Raw genomic sequence first — 22,004 nt, forward strand, 5'->3', positions numbered from 1 at the left:
GCTTCAAGATAATTCTTGAGCACTCAAATATTTGAAGAGTAAAATCTGTCAGTCCCTAAAAATTGATTTGTTAACGTTTTCTCTCATACATCATAAAAATACTGAAATTACAAGCATTTGAATGCAAATGTATATAGCTGGCTGCAGACTTAAGCTATTTATTCCTAGCTGAAAGCACACAAGCAGCGATAGCTTGGTTTGAGTATGAGGATGCTGTTTTCAGTTCAGTAGCCATTCTCCTCCTAAGAGCTTTAAATACCATCATGTTAAATATCTGACAAACAAGTTCATCAGCAGTTACACTACGAATTTAACACTCCCTTCTGTGCCTATAGAAATGAAAGACAGTTCCAAAAGGCACAGCTACTATGTCATCCATTGTACAGACCACTGCCCAACAAACATATATGCTAATTCTTCACCGTCCAGCATTCAGAATTACAATAACTGAAACACAAATGGCTTAACTTATAGGAATGTCCTTCTTGGGGTGGTTATATTAGCACAATCAAGCTTTATGTTTAATGTTATAATTAGTAGACTTGCTTAGTTAGAGGAATGTAGGTATTTTAAAGCAATAGCTATGTTGTAGCCCTGCTATCATTTTTGGAACATCATACCCTAAATATTTTCCAACCAGATGCTCTAGATGTAACGTTATTAAAAAACACACTTTCCTCCCACAGAACTCATTTGTTAGTTTCTTCCCTGTTCTACAGCTAGATCTTACACTAAAAAATTCCCCATACACCAAGGAAAATGACCCTTATCATAAACATACCTTCAAAATGGCTCCCCTGCCACTAACTAGATGCAAACTACCTAGACAGCTAGAATACATATGATGTTTTTATTTTATTTCTATTTATCAGCTCAGTCAAACAGTAAGCCTCAAAAATCCTTGGTCTGGCCTTCCCTTTCATTTTCCTAACAAATGGATCCTAAAATTGCCCTTTGCTGCCTTTGCTGGCAGTATTTTCATAGTCGTAATCCTGCAGAACACTGTGCCAAAACCTGAGCCAAGAGGAAACGCACCACAGTTCTCAGTATTCTTTGTATATTTCAAGGAAGAACTTCAAGATTTTGTGTCAAACTCTTTCAAATTACCTAAACACAGTTTTTGCTCTGTGTATCTCAAGTTATAAAAATGCCTCTCCCAAGAGAAATGAAATGAATCAGCATATTAAATACATGACAATTTGATGTTGCTTGCTCCACAATGCAGAGAATACAGTACCTAGCTCAAGAATAAATAGATAAATCAAGGTTGTAGCCACCACATTATTAGAGGGTGTATTTCAGCATTCAAAATAGCATCAGCAGCCAATCCCTGCTCCTCCAGAGCAATGACATACAATTTACCTCTTCAGCCTTACAGGTGCAGTTTACCAAAGCTGACAAGTATCCAAGATCAATTTATTCACCAGAATTTGTATTTATTTATGGTATTTTACTCTTGAACAGAAAGAAAGGCTGTTGGTTTGGCTTTTTGTTTGTTTGCCTTTTAAGTAACAGTGGCTTCTATCCCATTCTTAAAAAGACAGTGTTCCAAGTTGTTTTCAAGAGCTTCTCAAACCAATATTATTTATGGCAATGCACTTATAAGTCTACTTGGATTGAAAAAATCCAGAGCATCTGGAATCAGGGTCTTCACTCGAAGAAGGCTGCAGGTCTGCTGGAAGAACACTGCCCGATACCATTTGTATGATACCAATTGAAAAACACGCTGCTCCTGACATCTCAGCTAAGTCGATACACGTTTACACATGTTTACCTGAAGTCAAACCTCGCAACTAATACCTGGAAAAAAATAACAAAAAATCAATTTCGTAAAACAGACCGATAAAAGAGGCACCACTCCAAGCATTAAGGCAGATTCTGCTCCAACATGCATCACAAGTCATCCACTGATCTGAAGTTACAGTTGAAATCAAAGTCAAAGCAGCAGCAATCCTTTTGGAGCAGGGGACAGAGAGAGTGAGATGAGCGGCTGTCACCCTCCAGAACAACAGTCAGCTGGGCAGAAAACATCAAAATGCATCAGAAAAAACACTGATGTGTGGGAGCAGGGAGAAGGAGAGGAAAGAAAAGGGACTGCATTGCTCAGGGAGCTGAGAAGGAAATATTTGTTAAATCAAAACAAATATCTTCTGCAAGCAAACGACGAAATACTTTAAAATTGGAAAAATGAATTTTTATCTGTGTTTGATAAAAATATATATACAGCAGTGAATTTAAGCTTCGCAGCTCCAAAAAGCCATATAAGTTACTGTCCAATCTTTCAGGTTGTTAAGGCAGTAATGCTAACAGCATCACCTTCATCGTTTCTGACACAAAGAAACAGGAGCAGCAAAGCCAAAGAAGACTTTCAAAATAATGATTTTTATTTTTATTTTTTTTAAGATGCCTGAGTTGTATTTCTGAATCTAAGAAAATAAGAACCTTTTTCACATATTCCAAATGACTTTGCTAATATCAAACTGCCTGTGTAAAATTCAGAACCAAAAGATAACATAAAAGCTGTTTTCAGATTCGGAAAGAACAGATGAAATGATGAAGGGTTATGAATGTGGTGTTATACATTATCTTAAAATACTGATTTGGGCAGGAAACATTTCAATTCAGAAATATATTTTCTATGGTAGTCAATTTTCTAGCAAAAACCAAAGAAAATAACAATAATGAGCAGACAACCCATATAGAATTGAACCCTCTGCTGTGGAAGGTTCCTGCCTGTGTTACTGAGAATTGCAATGCTAAGAAAAGAAGAAAAGGTCATGTCAAACAAATAAACAAAATGTGGGGGGTTTTGCTTGAAAATAGCAAATATAAAATACCGTAATGCATTTTTTTATATATACTGATTAAAAAATGAATATTTAAAACTAATTGGATCAGAATTCAAAGAGTTGCAATAGAACCGATTACTTGGGTCACTGTGGCAAAGCAATCAAGTCAGTATCATAAATAATTGCAATGATTATTTTTTTTTCTTTTTAAAACGTATTTCTAGCCCAAAAGACACTTTAAAAACTTACTACGTATCAACTTCCATTTTAACCTAGAATTAAACTGCTGTTAGCATCACTCAGGAAGGATTAAAGTAGACAGAGCACAGCAGCTGTTGTGCAAGTCACACACCTATGACTGATCAATGTGCAGTGGGCACTTGGAATGAGAAATGCAGTGACATGGTAGTCCCACCCAGTCTCCCGTATTTTCTTGAGATGCAGTCAATTGGTGCCTGGCACTCTCTGAATATCAAGTTTGTCTCTCTCAATTGCAGTCCTGTGCCAAATATACTTGATCCACATAGCAAGACCCAAAATACAGCTGGCTGACCTAATCTCTGACAAGATGACAAGAGCACATACAAAGATGACAAGGGGCTGCACACATTCCAACTTACATCTGTTAAGGCTGCCTGATGCTCAGAAGCTTGTCCCTTGCAGGAGTACCCAGACTATATCTCACCCAATCACTCAAACGCACAGCATCCTTCATGCAGCCCTTCCCCAGAATGGTCCAGATACACTATGCTGTCTGACATCAGGGTACATGTTTGAGATCCCACAGAAGACAAAACTGGTTACAAGTGTATGCAAAAGGGAATTACTTCTCACCACCAGCGTCCAGACAGATCAGAGCTGAGCTGTAATGCTATCTGATTTGGAGAATCACTGAGGTTGGAAAAGACCTCCAAGACCATCAAGTCTAACCATCAATCTATCATGTCGTACCCACTAAACCATGACCTTCAGTTCCATATTTAAATATTTCTTGAAAACCTCCAGGGATGGTGCCTCCTCCACTTCCCTGGGCAGCCTGATTCCCCTGAATCCAGTCAGAACACATAGGGCTGTTTTTTGTCTTGTTTTCTTTGTCTTAAGGAGAAGCAACTCCACAGCCAGTTGACCACACCTGCAGCAGAACCATGAACCCCAAACAGGTACCTGAGGTTCCAAAACCACATCCCCATTTACTCAGGGTTAGTCAAAGATGGCTGAAGTAGGCAGATGTCAATCGAACTTGCAGAGATATCACTGCCCCTGAAGGGACAGGGACAGTCCTCTACCACTGTGGGGACAGAGTGAAAGATGAAAACAATGCCAGAAGTGGGTCAGCTGCAGGCTCCAAGCACAAGGTGAAAAGGTGTTGGCACATAAGCTTTCCCTGTGAAGGAACAGTGAGGGGAAAGACTAAAGACAGGTAGAAAAGCCATGAAAACCATGAAAGATGCAGGCAAAAGGGATAAGCTCCTGTATGAGAATATTTGCTATTCTTCTTGCTTTCTGGAGAAAAAGGAAAGGTAAATAGAAAAGCACTCTCGTGCCATCTTGGTACAAGGAGAAACATCTGCCTCAAGGTCCCAAATCAGTGCACCACCATCACCTGATGACAGACAGGTTCTATCAAGCATTCGAGCAATGCCCTGATCAATTCAATCCACTACTACTGGTATGTGCGCCATAAGTTTCTGTGCACTACAAACAGAAAAAGGAAACAAATTAAGAAAAATAATAAGATTAGTCTGTGAAGTAAAAACAAGTTAGAGGTAGTTAAACCCCTCTGCAAACTGTCACAAGTGTAATCATCAACAAGAAGGGATGAACTGTGCTGTTAAATAAAATATCCTGGGGCACTTATCCTGATTGGGATAAATATAGTATCAAAACAACAAGCAAGAATAAATAAAATGATACCTTTTCCATACAAGTACTCTTTCAGTGAAACATTGTACCTTGAAAACAAGACTCGTGACAGCACATGCTGGCATTGAGATAAATTGTAGTGGCATTATCAGCAAACTGTAAAGAGCTGACAGGATGAGAAAGGTGAAGACAAAGCACTCCTCAGCATCGGCTCTGATATCAACATCCTGAGAGTCTGGGAGTGACAGGACAACAGTGCTAACAATAAAAACACAAACAGGACCAAAAGAACATTCAATTTTGGGATTAGATGACCAAATCAAGGAGGGGAACATTAAAATGCACTTCATCTAAAAACACTGGGCATTTTTAGCTTGCCAAGCCATCTCTCTCAATGCAGAAGATTCCTTTCAGTCCAAAAATTAAATACTTGATTTCGGGTATTTGCAGAGGAAAACACAGACACGAAGAGATGCTGTGTCAGGTGGGGATTTTTATCTCGCACCGACACAACAGTTGCTTCATACTTCTTTGATGTGGCTTTGGTTCTTCTTCTCCTACCAGAGACAATTTGAACCACATTGTCCCTCAGGGCTTTAAGCATAACTATCTTGCCTCACTGACTGTAAGCTTCATAAAGTAAATATAAGCCCTTCTGCTTTGCCATACAGGAACGCACTGTAGATCCTGCACAGCATTGGGACAATTTCTGCTCACATAGCAGGTGTCCTATGAGCAACCACTACAAAATGTTTCTCCTCAAACTTCTCCATTCTTCTTGCTACTCAAGCAGGCTCCTTACTCCAGATACTGTATGATTTTATGATTGAAAGAAGAAACAAATAATTTAAACGAAGAGCCCAGTATTAAGAGCCCATCACCTGATCCAGGTTTATAAATACCTGAGGTGTGGGAGCCATAGTGGTGAGGCTGGTCTCTTTTCAGTAGTGCATGGGGATAGGACTAGGGGTAATGGGATGAAAGTACAGCATAGGAAGTTCCACATGAATGTGCGGAAGAACTTCTTTACAGTGAGGGTGACGGAGCACTGGAACAGGCTGCCCAGGGAGGTGGTGGAGTCTCCTTCTCTGAAGATATTTAAGACCCGCCTGGACGCCTACCTGTGTGACATGGTGTAGGGAGCCTGCTTTGGCAGGGGGGTTGGACTCGATGATCTCTAGAGGTCCCTTCCAACCCCTACAATTCTATGATTCTGTGATTAACAACATCAAATAATTAATGACCTTTATTACATGCTCATTTTTGTGCCTAACCTTCTGCTACAATAAGAAACAAACTGGAGACACACACATTTGACAAAGCACACAACTCGCAGGCTGCTCATCTTATATCCTGTCTTTAGGACTAAACACTGCACCCCCTGTGAATGAGATTCATAGTGCGGGAATCTTGTCGCTCTTTAATTACAAAGCTACGAAGAAAACAGGAAAAAAAAAATAATTAAAACACAAAGATCTGAAAAGAGCAAAGTTTTGACTTTATACTTGCAAATTCAGTGTTAAAAGAAACTGGTCAGCTTTCATTTGTTCTGCAGATCACAGGAACGCTCATGCACAATCACATACATTCAGGTGATGCCTTATCTGCAGTTCCTCAGTCACTTATTTCCCGAAATAGCTCAGCTACCAATAGTTAGCAAGGGGAATCAAAAAAGGGGCTGCCTTGAAATGAGAAGAGTTAGACACGACTGTGAGTTTGAAGCGTACCTGTTTCATATGCACATTATTCATACTAACACGGATATGAACTGAAATGTGGCAGTTCAAAATTAGGAAGTGTAACTTACTGGTAGTATTTTGTAAGGCTAATAAAATTAACATCTCTGCTAAGGAATACTACTCTAGTACAAATTGGTCTATCTCATGAAAAAGAGGAATGCACAGAGTAGTACTCTCTTCTTCCTGACATTTCAGGTTAATCTAGTAAAAACAGCATAAATATTTCTAAAGCTGTGAAACATTTCAGGATATCTGAACTAAGAAGTTGTTCAAATACAGAGTGGGCCTAATCTCAAAGACATTTACCTAATAATGCCAGCATGGAATTTGTGATTTCTGGTGACATAAAAAAAAACCACACTGATGGCAGAACATGAGTTTTGCTGGAGAGCAGATTTGCTGGAGTTACTGTGACAGCAAAGCTGTGCAGCACAGACCACATCCAGACCCTTCCATCTTTAATTATAGTACTTCTCAGGGACAATACTTGACATGCCATAACCTACATCTGGGGAGTAGCTGTGTGCCTTTTTTTATTATGCACTGTATGTCAGAGGTGAACATTTTGATCTTAAAGATACAGAGAAGCATTTCCGGATGAGAAGAGCTATAAAGGAAATTGTTACTTGAGCATTAGCAGGTAGTGAGGTTAGTTCTGTCATTAACTCAGTGACAGCACATTTGTACAAGGAGAACATTTAACATCCTGAGAGGATCTTAATCCCTATTAAATAATGACTAGTTGCTCTCTTACAAGGTTTACTCCTCCTGAGTGAATCGCATTTTTGGCACCTTTGCTTCCAGCAGATGTGCCAATTAAGAGGATTGTACTGTATAAAGTAGAATAAATTTACCATGCCAACTTTCAGTCTTTATGGGTAGGCTCATTCATATGCAGAAGGCAAGAGAAGCAGCCAAGGCATTTTACACCCCAATGGCAATCAAAGTTTTCTGAATATCTTTGCCAGTTGACTCTTAACTGCATTCTCTTGAGCCAAATGCATTTTGAGCAGAACAACTTTATAGGACAGACATGTATGTAAGTTTCCCTATGCTTCAGCTGACAGGTCAACCTCTTGCTTCCCAGCGACACTCCCTGCAAAGGAAGGAGGTAAGTGTTGATAGGAGGCAATCAGCCCTGCCATCTGACTCACACACTAGTGTTGCAATGTCTGTGTTGAAGGTCACAGTGGATTTCTCAACCTAAATAAATATCTAGCAGGCACATACACTACTTATTTTTCAAAGCATGCAGGGCACTTTTGACATCAATTTAATTTCTTGCTAATTACTTTTGAAAAAATAGCATTTGCTCCCTAATGAGGGAATTCCTATTTTCTCTTATCATCACTAAGAAGTCCTATATTCACAAGAAGGAGCTTAAGCTTCACAATGCCCTTTTATCTCCTTTATTAGGAAAGCAAATAGCATCCAAACAGATTCATGAAGGCCAGCCCCTCTGGCTAGGAAGCTGCCCAAGTCAGCCAACAAGAACATGCAGAGCATGAGGCCCACATGCACAAAGGCCAACCCAGGCTAAAGGGAGACAGCTCCCCTCTCTTACAGGAAGCTCTTCTTCCTGTCAGGCAAATGAATGCCACAGCAAAAGAAAGGTCACAGGCTTGTCCTCATCCTAAAAGGAAATAGAGGAATGGGCCAGTCTTGCTGTCTCTCCCCAGCAGTCCAGGCATTTGGAGCTATAAAGCCTACACACACAGGACCTGGCAGGTCAGATTCAAGAAGAGACAAGAGGATAACAATGGAAAGGCAAAGAGCAACAAGGCTACTGTGCTGAACCTATCTCCTAGATCAAGATATGCATGGGATGGGATTGTCCCAGGAGCATTGCAGGTACCCAGACTCCCAGCACCCTTCCTAAATCTAGCCCCAAATGCACCAGCAATGCCACCCTGAGGCAGGCAGCTGTAAGATGTCCCTAGAAACAGGGAGCTGAGCTTCTCAAGATTAAGATGACTGGTCACAAATGTTACATTAGCCTGAACTCAGGATAAGGAATTTAGGCCTTAAGGAGATGAGTGTGACGGAAGGGCTGCAAGAAGGTAAATTCAGTATTGTGAGGAATATTCGGCTGCAATAATGTGTTCAGTACATGCAATATGTATCCTTCCTGGAAAGAGATACATGAAGGGACATCTAAATCAACACGCTGGAAAAAGTAGCCCTGAATAAGAATCAAAAATATTTTAATTACATTTCTGAAAAGAACACAATTGACTTCTTGTTCTTGGGTCATTTGCTTGCAGTTTAAGTTTCCACAGAAAATCCACGCTAATCATTCCGTTTTTGTTAGTAGGGAGAACAACGCTGTCAAGGAGAGAACAGCAGGGAATTCAAGCTTCACTCTGGCAGTAAATTCACCTCGCAAGTTAAAGTGCACCCTTTGGTTAAGTAGCCGCTGTTCTATACACAGAGCACTGCATAAAGACTTCAGTAACTTTCAACATCTCAAATTCCACTTCAAGTCTGCCATGCTGTTCTGCTGCCTGGATCAGGGCTTTCATCTCAACAGCAGCCTTCAGCAAGGCATCTCTTTGCACAATTAACGGGTTTAAATTTTTTTTTCCTCCAGAGCTGGCATATTTTCTGAATAATGAAAAATGCAGGCAGGTCCAATAATACTTCAATCACATTAATAAGGTAATCTTCATTTTCATGCAGCTTTTTATATCCATCCAACTACAGATGAATAAATGACTCCAGGTAAAAACTCCCAATCATATTGATTCATTTAAGTCCTTTCTAAGAAGCATTACAATTTAAAACCAAGTTAGTTCCTATCTATCCAGAAACAGCAGGTAAAATTGCAAAGTTGATATGCAAAAGAGAGTTTTAGAACTGCAGAGGACTTGCCAAAACATAAAATCATTTGAGTTGGAAGGAATATTGAAGGTCATCTAATCCAAATCCTCTGCAATGAACAGGAGCATGTGCAGCTAGGTCAGGGCACAGAGAGCTCCATCCAGCGTGATCTTGTATGTCTCCAGGGACAGAGTCACCACCTCTCCAGGCATCCCGCATCTCACCACTCATAATGTAAAAAAAAGACATCTTCCATCTAATTTAAATCTCCCCTCTTCGTTTGCAACTATTTCCCCTTGTTCTGTCACCACAGACCCTGCTGAAGAGTCTGTCCCCTTCTTTCCTCTAGCTCCCCTATAGATACTGAAAGGTCGCTCGCAGTCACCTCTCAGCCTTCTCTTCTCCAGGCTGAACAGCCCCAGCTCTCTCAGCCTGTCCCTGTGGGAGAGCTGTTCCATCCCCTGGATCATTTTTGTGGCCCTCCTCTGGACACACTCCAACAGGTCTGTGTCTGTTCCATACTGAGGACTCCACATCTGGATGCAATACTCCAGGTGAAGCCTCACCAGAGCAGAGCAGATGTTCAGGATCACCTCCATCAACCTGCCGGCCATGCTTCTGTTAATGCAGCCCGTAATATGGTTGGCACATAGGTGGCTCATGTCCAGCTTGCCAGCCACCAGTTGCCCCAGGTCCTTTTTGGCAGAGCTGTGCTTTATTACCTTTTCATCTCTCAGCTTGTACTGATATTAGGAACTACTACAACCCAGGTGCAAGAACTCGTATATGGCTGTGTTGAACCTCATGAAGTTCTCCTGTCCACTGCTCAAGCCTGCCTAAGTCACTCTGAATGGCATCCCATCCCTCAGGCATCTGGCTTTTGCATTTTATTCTAAGCCACTTTATTGCAGCATCTCACAGGTCAGACACAGAACTGCATTAGTTTACTACACATTCTCCAATCCACAATATTTGTTCAAGGTTTTTCCGCTGGAAGCTTCTTTTATTTGTTGAAGTTCCAAACAATACACATTTTCAAGCAGAAAAAGTTTGAAAAAAAATCCAAGGATGGAAGATGCTTCAAAGTAATCTGGTAATTTTTCTTTCTTTTTGTCAGTTATGCCCAAGCTTCCAAGTTTCCTGATCTCCCTGACATCAAAATTCTGAGAAATAAACTGTTAACGAATGCAACCAGGCTTTCACGCAAAAACACAGTCAAGCACAAGGAGCGTGAGTAAATAGCTGATATAAAGAGCACCATCTACTGACAGACAGCAATCTGACAGACCCAGACAGTTTCTCAAGGCTCCACGTTAGGCTCCCAAATAATCCAGTTTTTAAAGAATTCAGCTTTCTCCTGGCGGCATACAGTACTTTTCACATTTTCTGTCTCACTTGCCTTGTCTCTTCTGTGCCATTTCACCTGTTCACCTGCTCACCGGTCACAAGACAGCTCCCACGCTTCATGGAGCAGCAGCACAGGTCTAGCAGTCAGACCCTCTCCTCTTCCCATTTCTCTCACTGCACTTTCCCACTTTGAACTACTCTCCCCTAGTACTTAGCTGCCATAGGAAAATAGATAAAGGACAATGATTAGTTAAAATAATCTAACTTATATGCAAGCTGCATTTACAGAAAAGACAGTGCAATGAAAAAAAAAGCATGCTGAAATTCAATCACATCTACCTTTTCTTAATGGAAAGACATTCAGAAAATCCTTGGCAATCTAAAGCGTACTGCTAAGATTGAAAGCAATCAGCCTTGAATGAAAGATGAATTAATAGCAGTTCTAAAACCATTAGATACAGACTCTATTGTCATGCTTTTGTTTAAAGCAAGGGAAAAAAAGGCAAAAATGTAGAGCACGTCTAGGTCAGAAAAGTCATTAGCAGTTGATGGATGCACTTACAGACATTAGAGAAAAAAGGAAAATAGGCAGAACATAATACCCACTTATGACATGCCGTATGTAAAGGATAGAAGAAAAGGCCTCAAGATGTGTAGTGACTCTACTTGCACAAAGCTGAAGGCTTTCTATTTTTAGATACACATGTCAAGGACACATTTAACCCTAAAAGAGCATCACAGTATTAATTCCTAGACACTGATAAAATTAGAAATATTCCCTCTATCAAGTATATATTTTGAGAACTGCCTCTACCAGTAGTATCTATGAACTCTAAGAGGGGATAGAAAAATTCTTATGTTACTTCAGAAGGTGATTATGACCACTGTGTGGCTAACCTCTAGGTAAGCTAGATGTTATTCAATGTTTTTCTCATGAAAAATGGTCAATATAACAGCTTGCTAAAACCCAAACTGGTGGCCTTGCTTCCTCTCTCTAGTAACTCACTGCTGCTTCTGCTAGTACAACTCTTGAGGTTGCAAGGGTTGAAAGAGCACATCTGTTAGCTGCTATGAGATATAAAACGGGCATGGCTGTCTCCCAAAACTCATGCTAGGCTTTTCCTGCAAACTCAGTTGGACTGCTAGGCAGCCCTGAGCTGATTCTGATGGTTATTCAATCAGGATCAGGAATAGGTAGGCTCTGGTAGCACTGCACGAGGTAGGATCAGCATCTCTTCTTTCAGGCTACAGTTTGCAAAGCAAGAGTGAGTACTATGCCTCTCTTAGTGGGTCATAGTTAGCTCTGGTTCTAGTGAGCTCTTTGTGCAGATGCTTGGAGAAGGAAGGTAATATTTTTGATGTAAGAATTAATGAGTTACTACCGAAAGTGCAAGTGGTGGCTTTGTTGGAATCTCTGAAATCATGTCACTGTCATGCAGGTAGATCTGGTCTTGCTTTATATGCTTGAGAAGAGTTGACTCTAAAAGGAATCCCTTTGCAATACAATTGAAATCAGATGTCTCAGTGCTCCTGCAGTCCAGACTCCACCTGTTATCTCCTGAACACTTACCATACCTACCGTTCCTCCCTTTAAACTGCCACACTCCTGTAGCTCCTCTCCAAAACTAAAAACCAGCAATTCCCTTTTAATTCATGTACCTCCTCAGTTACCACTCTTCACATAGGCTCATGTTGCCCAAATAACTGCTCCTGCAGTAATGCTCTAGACCTTCTCCAGAAGCAGTCCCATGGGTGGATGAATCAGAAGAAATGATACAGGCTGTAGCAGTAAACAGGACCGGTTTGGCAGGGAATGTGAAGACAAAACATGAACAAAAAGTGGCCAGGTGTCAGTGAGTATGGTCCCACAGGGCTGGCAGATCAAATACGATAGCTGGTATACTTAAGAGAATGGAAAAACATCACAGATCAGCATAAGCAGAACAAGATATCATTCGGAAGTTGAAACAAGTAAATAAGTAAATAGCCTAAAAACAAAAGGAAATATTTTCTTAACTCATGAGACTTCTTGAAGGAACTGGATTCATGTTCCATAATCTTTCTGTAAGAGAAATTACTTTTGAGGCTTGATCCTGCTTCCAAACACCAACAGTATTTGTCTTTTCCAAGTGCCAAAGGCTTCACCTGCACAGTAACACTGACACTTCCAAAATTCAAAGCAACATGCTGCTGCATTGTTCACTCCTTTCCTCCCTTCCCCCTGCAAACTTAAGTTGGTTAAGGGCCCATTGCACTTGCATATACTTCTTGGTTTTAGACTCATCCTGCAAATTCCCTGAATGGTTAATGCCAGCACAAAGGCACTTAACAGAACTAGCAGGCCTGACCCAGTCGAGCCAAAGGTGGCAGAAAGGCATGTAAAGTTATGTCCAAGTGAAAGCAGTGTCTGGGTATCTCATTGTGGCATTGCAAGCAATGAACTCCATGCTACTTACCAAGCAACTGGTCAAAGGAAAAAATAATAGTCAGCAGGGGAAAGGAAAGATCTGTCTTTCATTAACTATGATGCTCTCCTTACTTCTGGTGTGCCCAGGTGATAATACACAGCATCACCAAACATGGCTGCTTTAACATTTGGGAGTTGTTCTCCTGCATTCTGTAGTGGCACAACAGCCACACGCTAATCTGCAGCTGACTGTGGACCAGAGATAAAACTGAAACACTTCTGACTGGCATCCACACTCAGACATGGCCAAAAGAACTGCTGTGTTTGCAAACTGTGAAATTAGACTATCCCAAAAGACTCCATTTGCTTGCTGGAAGACCATACTGATCGTGAAACAGACTAGACACATGAGTATGGCTAAGTATTCAAAGTAAGATTTTTGAGGTGAGAGCAATTTCTGAAACTGTCTCCTAACACAACATTTTGCCTCCATTTGACATTAAAATGGTTAGTAATGTCTAACAGAAGGACAGGCAGGTAAGGTTGAGGACACAACTGACACATTTTGGCCTAGTCTTAATGTAATCCATGAAGTGTAGGCAGTCTCAGCTGAGTTCTGTTTACTTCAGGTCAAGCTTAAACCTCCCTATGCTTCTCAAGTATGTTGACTAGATTTCTAGTGCAAACATAACAGGAGCTGAGACACCTCACTTACACACAGGCACTTCATTTAAGTTGTCCTTATCATCAACAAGCTCTATTCCACTCACCGTATCTGAGGTTAGACCACTGACCATCCATCCTTTTCCAGCCTCTTAATGAAATCACTTCCTTCGCTATAGAGGTATTTATATATAGAGGTATATATATATATACCTCTGCACTGAGTGAAAGCCTGACAGGTTGATAACACAAGAAATGCCCTTCAGACATTATCAAGGCTATTACATCTGCACGCCCCTTTTGTGATTGTAACACATTTTACTTATAGCGCTAAGCAATTATATCATTTGAAATGGTAAAGAAAAGAAATTCTCACTTGTGGAGAGAAAGGTGGACTACAGCAACTGCTAATCAGTTCTGTCAGAAGCATCCAGTAAACACATGTGGCAGATTAATGAAATTATTGTTAACCACAGATGAGATGCACAATTTGCAGAACCCACAGTGCCAGCAATGAAGCACTAAACCGCTTTCCTATTTTAAATGCTAAATTGGTTCTGTAATACATTTGGTAATCCTTCTAATCAGAATTCTATTATTTTCTTTAAAGGGCAATTCTATATATTTTTTTTCTTCCCCATCAAGGCATCTGTGTCATTAAAATACTGATTTATTATGGAAGTAATCTCCTTGAAACTCTCAATATAGCTTCAAAGTGAAAGCAGAGGTGTTGGATGGCATTGTGGAGCAGCTTCAAAACAGGTCAGGCAGTAGAATAGTGTAAGTACATTATGCATCTGCACGCTGCACGCAATTGCTTTTTCCTCTAAAAGCCGCTCCATCTTTCTATCTGTATTTCTCTTTTGCTGAAGAGAAGCACTTTTAAACAATGAGTCTGTGTCTACATGTGCCTATAGTATTAAACATCTCACTTGCATCTACAGTGCTACCATGGCTTTCTACCACTCATGTTTGCTAATACATACTGCATTACATTAATACGAAAAGGACCAGCAACAGGAAAGAACACAAATTTCACACTGATAGCTTTCACAGGACAATAGGAGCCTACACAGTCTGCATCTCCCTTCTTACGCTACCCCTGCTGCCTCTCTCTTGTAGCCATCTGCCCTTGCTTAACCTACACAAGCACACATTTGTTCCCTGGGGCAGGAGCCCCCATTTTGCAGTGGGTTTGTACCACCCTAGAACACTGCAGGGTCATGGGCTGCACCATTCCCTACAGCCAATACCTTGCCTTCCTTCACATCCACACTGTGCTCATGTAAGTACTGAAAATGTTTTCATTTTCACTCTTCCTAGTGTCAGTAATGCAGATGGAATCAAAAAGCTTACTCGTAAAGATGAATTTTATAAAGGACCCCACCAAATAGTTCAGAAGATAAACTGTGGTCTTATCTTCTTTGAGTAAACTTCATCTGCTCTCCATAGAGCCATCTAAAGAGTCATTAGCCTGGGCTAGTTATTTTGAACTCCTATGGGGAGAAAGAAGAAAAAGAAAAGTAGTAGGAAAACAATCCTATCTTGAGAAGGAAAAAATGGTCCTTAGAGATGTCCCTCTTTTCTTTACACAGTCCTGGGTAGAGCACAGCAAACAAACTCAGGTAAGATCTCCTTATATGCAGCTGCTGTCAGGGTGTACAATACCTCAGAATCCCCAGGTATGCGGTCAGGGCACCGATGAACAGGAGAAGACAGATCTTTTATGCTGAATGCAGAAATCATGTTGCAAAAATGTGAAGATCATCACAGAACAAGAAAGCAAGATAAAGCAGTGGGGGAAAATGTTCTACACTGAAATATACTCAGAGTCTAAAAAAGTCCACCTAAAAAAAGCTGACTGATAGGATCCCAAAAAGCCAGATGTGTTACTTTTTCTTCCTGGCTAGTTACAATTTAAATTCTGAACTAGCCAGTTAAACTTTGCCATGCAGGTAAGGTTACTCCAGCACTTCATTCCCTCCAGTGAGGAATAAAACCCAAACAAAACAGCCTCAGCTGCCTGAAACAAACAAGAGTAACCCAGCACTTCCATTTCACTGCCTGGGACAGGAGTAGAACTCACTGCATCCCTTTGAGACATCAGACAGGTCAGAATCATAAATGATAAGCTGAGAAAGAAAGGTTTGTAGACATCACTAATTTTAGCACCTGAAAGCACAAGATCATAGATACTCCCAATTCTGCAAAACATGACAGAAAAAGCCCACTGAAAATAAAGGGAGAAGTGAGTACGATAACCATTGTTATATTGGCTTTTTATTACTTATTGGCTTATTATTACTAATAGCTACAGAACAAGACATTAGGAAGTCTTATTGCCCTGAAGAATAATTATTTCAATTGTCTATTACTATTAAAATAAGTATAAAAATACTTGAGATGTACTGTACACTCAGGTTCAGATGGGCAGCCTGATCTGGTGTGTAGCAACCCTGACGATGGCAGGGGGATGGAACTGGAAGGTCTTTAAGGTCCCTTTCAACCAAAGCCATTCTACGAGGCCAATAAAGCTGCTTTTACTCACACTGACCCTGTGGGCCCAGCAGGCAGCAATAAACACTCTCCTCCTACTAGTGAGTGTAGTCAGCCCTTCAGTGCTATTTGGTGTCACTAGGAAAGCAAAAGCAATCCAAAGAAATACTGAGCTATATATACTATAACAAAAAACATCCTCTGCTGGAGGGAATACAGCAGCCATCAACAGAACACAAGGTAAGACACCTTTCCTCATTTACCACCTTCCTTACAGAGTTTTCAGGAACATTTCAAAGGACTGTTAATTCATCTCTAATTCAGATAAAAATCTGCCACTACTGGCACAAACATCTAACAGCAGTGGCTGCCCTTATAAAACCTTTATTATTTGCTACTGATGCACCCACATAACAAGACAAATCAGATATAAGAACCTTATTTAAGGAACAAAAACTGCCCAAATCAATTAGAAATTTACTTATAAGTTATTATTTACTTCTAATATATAATATATGGCTCTGGGCAGCCTGGCCTAGTGGTTGGTGACTCTGCACATAGCAGGGGGTTGAAACTAGATGATCATTATGGTTCTTTTAAACCCAGGCTATTCTATGATATAAATAAATTATAATAAGCAACAGATCAGACTGGGGTCTCATGCCTGCAATGAACAGCATTTCATGGGTACAGCATGTGGGCAGCCTTGGTAGAGCTCTCTGTGCTGCAGATGAAATTCTGAACCTGGTTTGGAAAGGATTCCTCTGTTAAAGCCTCTTCTGAGGGAAGTATAGTATTGAGAAGCGTAGTAAAGCTTTCAGCATCATATATAGTTATCGCTGTGTAAACACGATGAGGCAGGCCATCTGCTCACAAAAAAAAAAAAGTAGGGACACACAAAGGAATCAGAAGTAGTATCTTAATAAAATAGAGAATCTCAGAAAACACACACAAAAGAGGTTAGACACACAAGGTTCTAGTTAAACAAATTGTCTACAGATAAAAAAATGTACTCATAAAGCATCAATGAATCATGAACATCATTTAGATACAGGTAGTTATAGACTGTTTTGGGCTTGCTTATATTTGATATATGTCACAACTGGTTCTTTAGCAGAGTCCAAAGAAAACTGAGATCATTATTCCATTTTCCTTTTTAAAATGCACCTCACTCTATGAAAATTAGATTCCGTACTCATTAGGAGCTTCTAAATGACCTGCTCCTCTGCTGATGCTACACTTTCCGCTGCCTGCGTCCCAAATTTAGAAACAAATACTTGTACTTCCCTGTTTGCAACACAGTAGCAACATAAAGGAGCTTAAAACTCATCGGCAGCCCTTGAGTTACTGCAGTTCCCCAAGTCCATAGCTGAGGACAGAAAAAGAACACGCATCATTAAAAAGGAGATTCTGCTTGTTTCTTTGGACAGCAAAACCTTAGAATTGCCAGTGGCTTAAAGTGCTGGAATTGGTCCCAATGAAGATAAATTAGATAGCTGAAAGCAGAGATGATGTTCCATAAGGCATCCGAAAGGACACTCAATGCTTTGCAATGCCTTGTGCGATGTAAGTCTCCTACTGTGGATGCAGCGCATGTGTTAATATTATTTGAACACACAAGACTGCAAAGAAACCTTTCTTAAAAATAACTGTGCAATGAGGAAAAACAAAACAAATGGATCTGTCCAAATGTTTTATGTACCAAACTTTATTCCCTCTTTTCTTCCCTCTGTACGGATATGACTGCAAGTATCAAATGTCATAAAGACAGCTTACTTTGAATCCTAAAGCCACACAAGTTACAATCCTAAATATATCTTTTCATTTTAAAGGATAAAACAACATGATATTGAAATGTAAGGAGAATAAGCCAGAAAAGACATGCCATCTCAAGCAGCAATATATAAATCCAAATGAGAAACATCATTAAATTAACACCAGCCATGCAAAACCACCAAGTTACTAATAGGGTGGAAAAAGCAGCCCACTTGATTAGCTTGGTGCTATTATGCCACGTTTACTCCATCAAGCAGAATGTTTAGTTCAGGATGGAGTTATTGTGTTGATCAATTGCTTTTTGTGGGTGCTGGTGTTTTGGTTTTTTTTTTTTTGTAAATCCGAAGCATGCTCCATTCTTTCCACGTAAAGCTGTAAGAAGCTAATGGCTGATTTTACTGCACTGAGAGCAGCATGCTTCCCTTCTTCCTCCGGCTACCTCCAGCAGGGAGTCTTGGAAATGGTTTTCTACTCATCAATCCAACAGATTTAGCTCACACAGTAGAGAAAGATTCCATTATATTAAATCACCAATACACCTCATTCTGATTTTCCACTAGAATGAGCCTTTTGTAAGCAAAGATGAGCTTAATCTGTCTGTGTTTCATGACACCTACAAGCCTGTTCTTAACTGGAAGCCCTGTTGTGCCATTAAGCTTGTCCATGTTCAAGCTTTAAGATCTCCTCCAAGTTAAACATGGCTGAGTCTTTAACACTGGGTAAATTTGCATCTGATGAGGTTGAAACTGGGCAGAGTCAAGCTTGCCTTTATCTGCAAAAGGCTCAGTAAATGCACTGTAGCTGAACTTTGTCTCAAAGGCCATCCAGAATTTGGTGGTCTTACACCATACAAACGCTTCAAGTCAACTTAGCACAAACATGTTTACCAAGGGCTCAAGAGAGATCAGTAGCTTGCTTGATAACTGGCCACAAAACAGACTACAAAAAGCAGTGATTTTCATTGAACACTCAATAACCTGAGCTGGGAAGGACCCACAAGGATCAAGTCCAATGGGAGATTTTGTTCTATTCTAGCTCAACCTGGATCTAGTTCAATGACAAAGAAAGAATGAAACGAATTTAAACTGTACTCTTTTATGACTAGACAATTTAGGTAAATATAGAGTAGAACTCATATCAAGCCTCTATTTTTAAGGGTAATGCTCAAAACATTTAACATTGTACTTTTTGGAATAAAACATCACGATTGTACACATTTGTAAGACTAACTGTACTGATGACAGGGAATACTCTTTTTTTTTTTTTTTTGTTCAGTCACTGAATTAATTGCTACTGTACCCAACCTTAAAAAAAGCCTTAAGAAAAGAGACAAATTCAGGAATATTTTACTTGCTCTACTAACTTCCAAAGTGTCAGATACAGTAAAAAATTAAAAATTCCATTCTGCAGAAACTCTCCTTCCTCCTCCTCACAAGACCTGGTTTGGAACCCTACAAGGTCAAAGAAAACAATAAGGTTTTTAAAGGATCTCTCCCCTTTTTTCTTCTCCTTCAAATATTCTTCTATTTACCTTAAATTGGTACAGTGTACCCAATGCGACAAATCAGTGTCCTATACCTTAAGTGCCCAGACTGCACACATTCACCTGCACTTCAAAGAAGAAGCAGCAGAATCAGAATACCTTTTTTTTGTAGCATATACTTCCTTATACTTATTTTCATACCTCTGTATGTCTTCATTAGGATGACAAATGCTTTTTAAGCAGTTAGGACTTCAAAATGCATGGATTATTAAAGACTAATTAAAATATATAAGGATCCAGTCCTACCTACCTTGGATATTTCTGGCTCCACTTGTTGCCTCTTGAGTGTCTCTTTTGATTCAGGTCCTTTTGGAGCACTGCTGTTCTTGGCAGAGGGGGATTCAGCTCCCTCACCTTCAAGTTGCAGATTAATACCTTCTGTGGGGACAGGGTGATCAATACCATTTGGATTCAGATTGCAATGGATAGCTGGGAAAAAATATGACAAGGAAAACATTGCTAAGGAAAGAAGAACCCAAACATAGCAAACAGTTATCACAAAGTACTTGGAAATGCCATGTGGGAACAGAGCTATGTCAAACAACAGCAAAAGATCTGCCTGTAGCTTGACACAGATCCAGGGTGAGATATTTAAGGAAGAAAATGAGAGGGAATGTAGCACTGTATAAGTCTATTTTATGCAGGCCTCTGTGTCACACTATACCCTACTGGCATCGCTACAGGGTCTGAGACTCTCAACTTACAGCTTTTACTAGTGTAGGACAATATATTGCTTGTATGTAGCTTTCAGACATATCTTTATCCTCCTTTCTAGGCAAGTAAGTTAAAGTTTTTCTATTACATTTTCTATTAACTGCAACATTCAAGGTTCCAAACAATGTGGGTCAAATAAGCTGTGCACAGCAAGTCAGAAAGTTGGTCTCTGCATAGAGTAATGACTTACCGAGCTGATTATCTACCCTTCAATGCTTTGTACTGCTGCAAATCACCGCCTACAACATCCTAACAAGCACAGGGGATGCACTTTCTAGGAGCATATAATGAGGTGCGGACTAACGACATCAGGATAAGGAAAGCAGCCAGAGGAAATGGAAAAAAAAAAAAAAAGAGTGCAAACCATACCATAGAAATGCACTTTTAGAACTACCATGGTAGCTTAATTGTTTTCTGCCTGAAAATTCACAGTTCCAGCACTCACATAGAGAGCAGCCTTAACAACTTGCTTGGCACATGCAGAGATTTTAAGATGTACAGATCCTACAGCAACTTCTCCTTCATGCAAGCATCAGATTGCTGTATTTCTGTTCCTGCACTGCTCCTAGAACAGCTGGTAATTAAGAGCCCAAACTTCCCCTGCACACAGGAGAGCTTTGCTCACATAGTGTTGTGCAATCTTTGATAGACCAAATAGAAACCCACCAAAAAACAATGTAAAGCCAGAATAAAAGCTGCCCTTTCACTCTTGCTTGGCTTAGGTGCAAAGGGTGGAGAGCAGGGGAAGGAATGGAGGATGCCAGCTCTGGCAACTATGTGTGTGACCAGCCCCAAAAGCCTCCCATAGAAAACAGTTTATGGTTGTATGGTTAGGTTGCAGTTGGACTTGATGATCTTTAAGGTCTTTTCCAACCTGAGAAATTCTATGATTCTATGAAGGGTAATTCATTAACAACAGTGAGTGGTAGAAAACAGTAAAGAACTGTAATGTTTTATTACAAATTGCAGCTATTAATTCTAAAAAAGAAAAAAAAAGAAAAAAGGAAAAAAAAGTCTGTCACTGGCCAATAGAAAACCTGCAAATTACAGTAAAAAAACGGAAGGGAACTAAATTCCACTCTTACTGTGAGTGACTGCAAGGGAACCTAAAAGCATGGAAAGGAAGAGGGATGTGCTGCTGTCATTTGTTCATACCTACCATCTTTCCCTCTCATTGCAGCAGGTCAGGCATTTGCAGTGTCTTCATAGAGCTGTTACGGAGCCCAATTTTACAAGCCAACTCCAAAGTTGTCTTCCCTAACTCTTGAAAGCCTCTCTTCCCTCATTCAATCCAATGCTGAAGGCAAAGTCAAAGCAAGTCTCCTCATTCTGTCCCTGCCTCTCATTGGTGAGAAGGGAGAATAGATGACTGCCCTCAAGTCACTCCTTTCTTCCCAGCCACACCACTGAGTCATACCAAAATATCAACACTCAAAACTCAACAACCTTAGCAGGAGCATTTCCTAGCTTTTGAGTCTTGTATTCTCAGACACGTGCCATACTAACTCCTTCCCAGATTTTGCTTTTATCATGGCTACAAAATTACAATGGAGATGAACTTGAAAACAGCTGCTTGATTTTTCCCTTGCAGAACCTCTTTCTATGTCAGAGAAATAAAAAGCAGAAGTCCTTTTATATTCTGCAGTGAAGCTAATGGGCTTCATTTGCTCTGGCTGCACAGCCCTTGTGGAAAGGTATCATGAACCTGCCCAGCTGCTCTTCAGCAATTTTAAGTTCCTCAGGGAGATTTCAAAAAGATTCCTTGTGGCTTACAATTACATTACCGTGTGTCTATGGATACCAAAAAGTCCCTCTCTCCTGGACCACATTCACCTGTCATTTCTTTT

General features: G+C 40.3%; 1 protein-coding gene across 2 annotated transcripts in view; it reads right to left on the minus strand.

Annotated features, from left to right (window-relative positions):
• The window catches only part of SAMD12 (sterile alpha motif domain containing 12), a 168,413-nt gene that overhangs the window by 132,527 nt on the left and 13,882 nt on the right, over window positions 1-22,004 (minus strand). For both annotated transcript variants that reach the window (XM_015856215.2, XM_032442891.1), the window contains exon 2: window positions 19,694-19,872. In XM_015856215.2, coding sequence (XP_015711701.1) covers window positions 19,694-19,872 — 179 coding nt within the window. The remainder of the gene's footprint in view (window positions 1-19,693; window positions 19,873-22,004) is intronic.

The sequence above is a fragment of the Coturnix japonica genome, chromosome 2 (genome assembly GCF_001577835.2).
Source record: "Coturnix japonica isolate 7356 chromosome 2, Coturnix japonica 2.1, whole genome shotgun sequence".
In the NCBI taxonomy this organism is placed as follows: domain Eukaryota; kingdom Metazoa; phylum Chordata; class Aves; order Galliformes; family Phasianidae; genus Coturnix; species Coturnix japonica.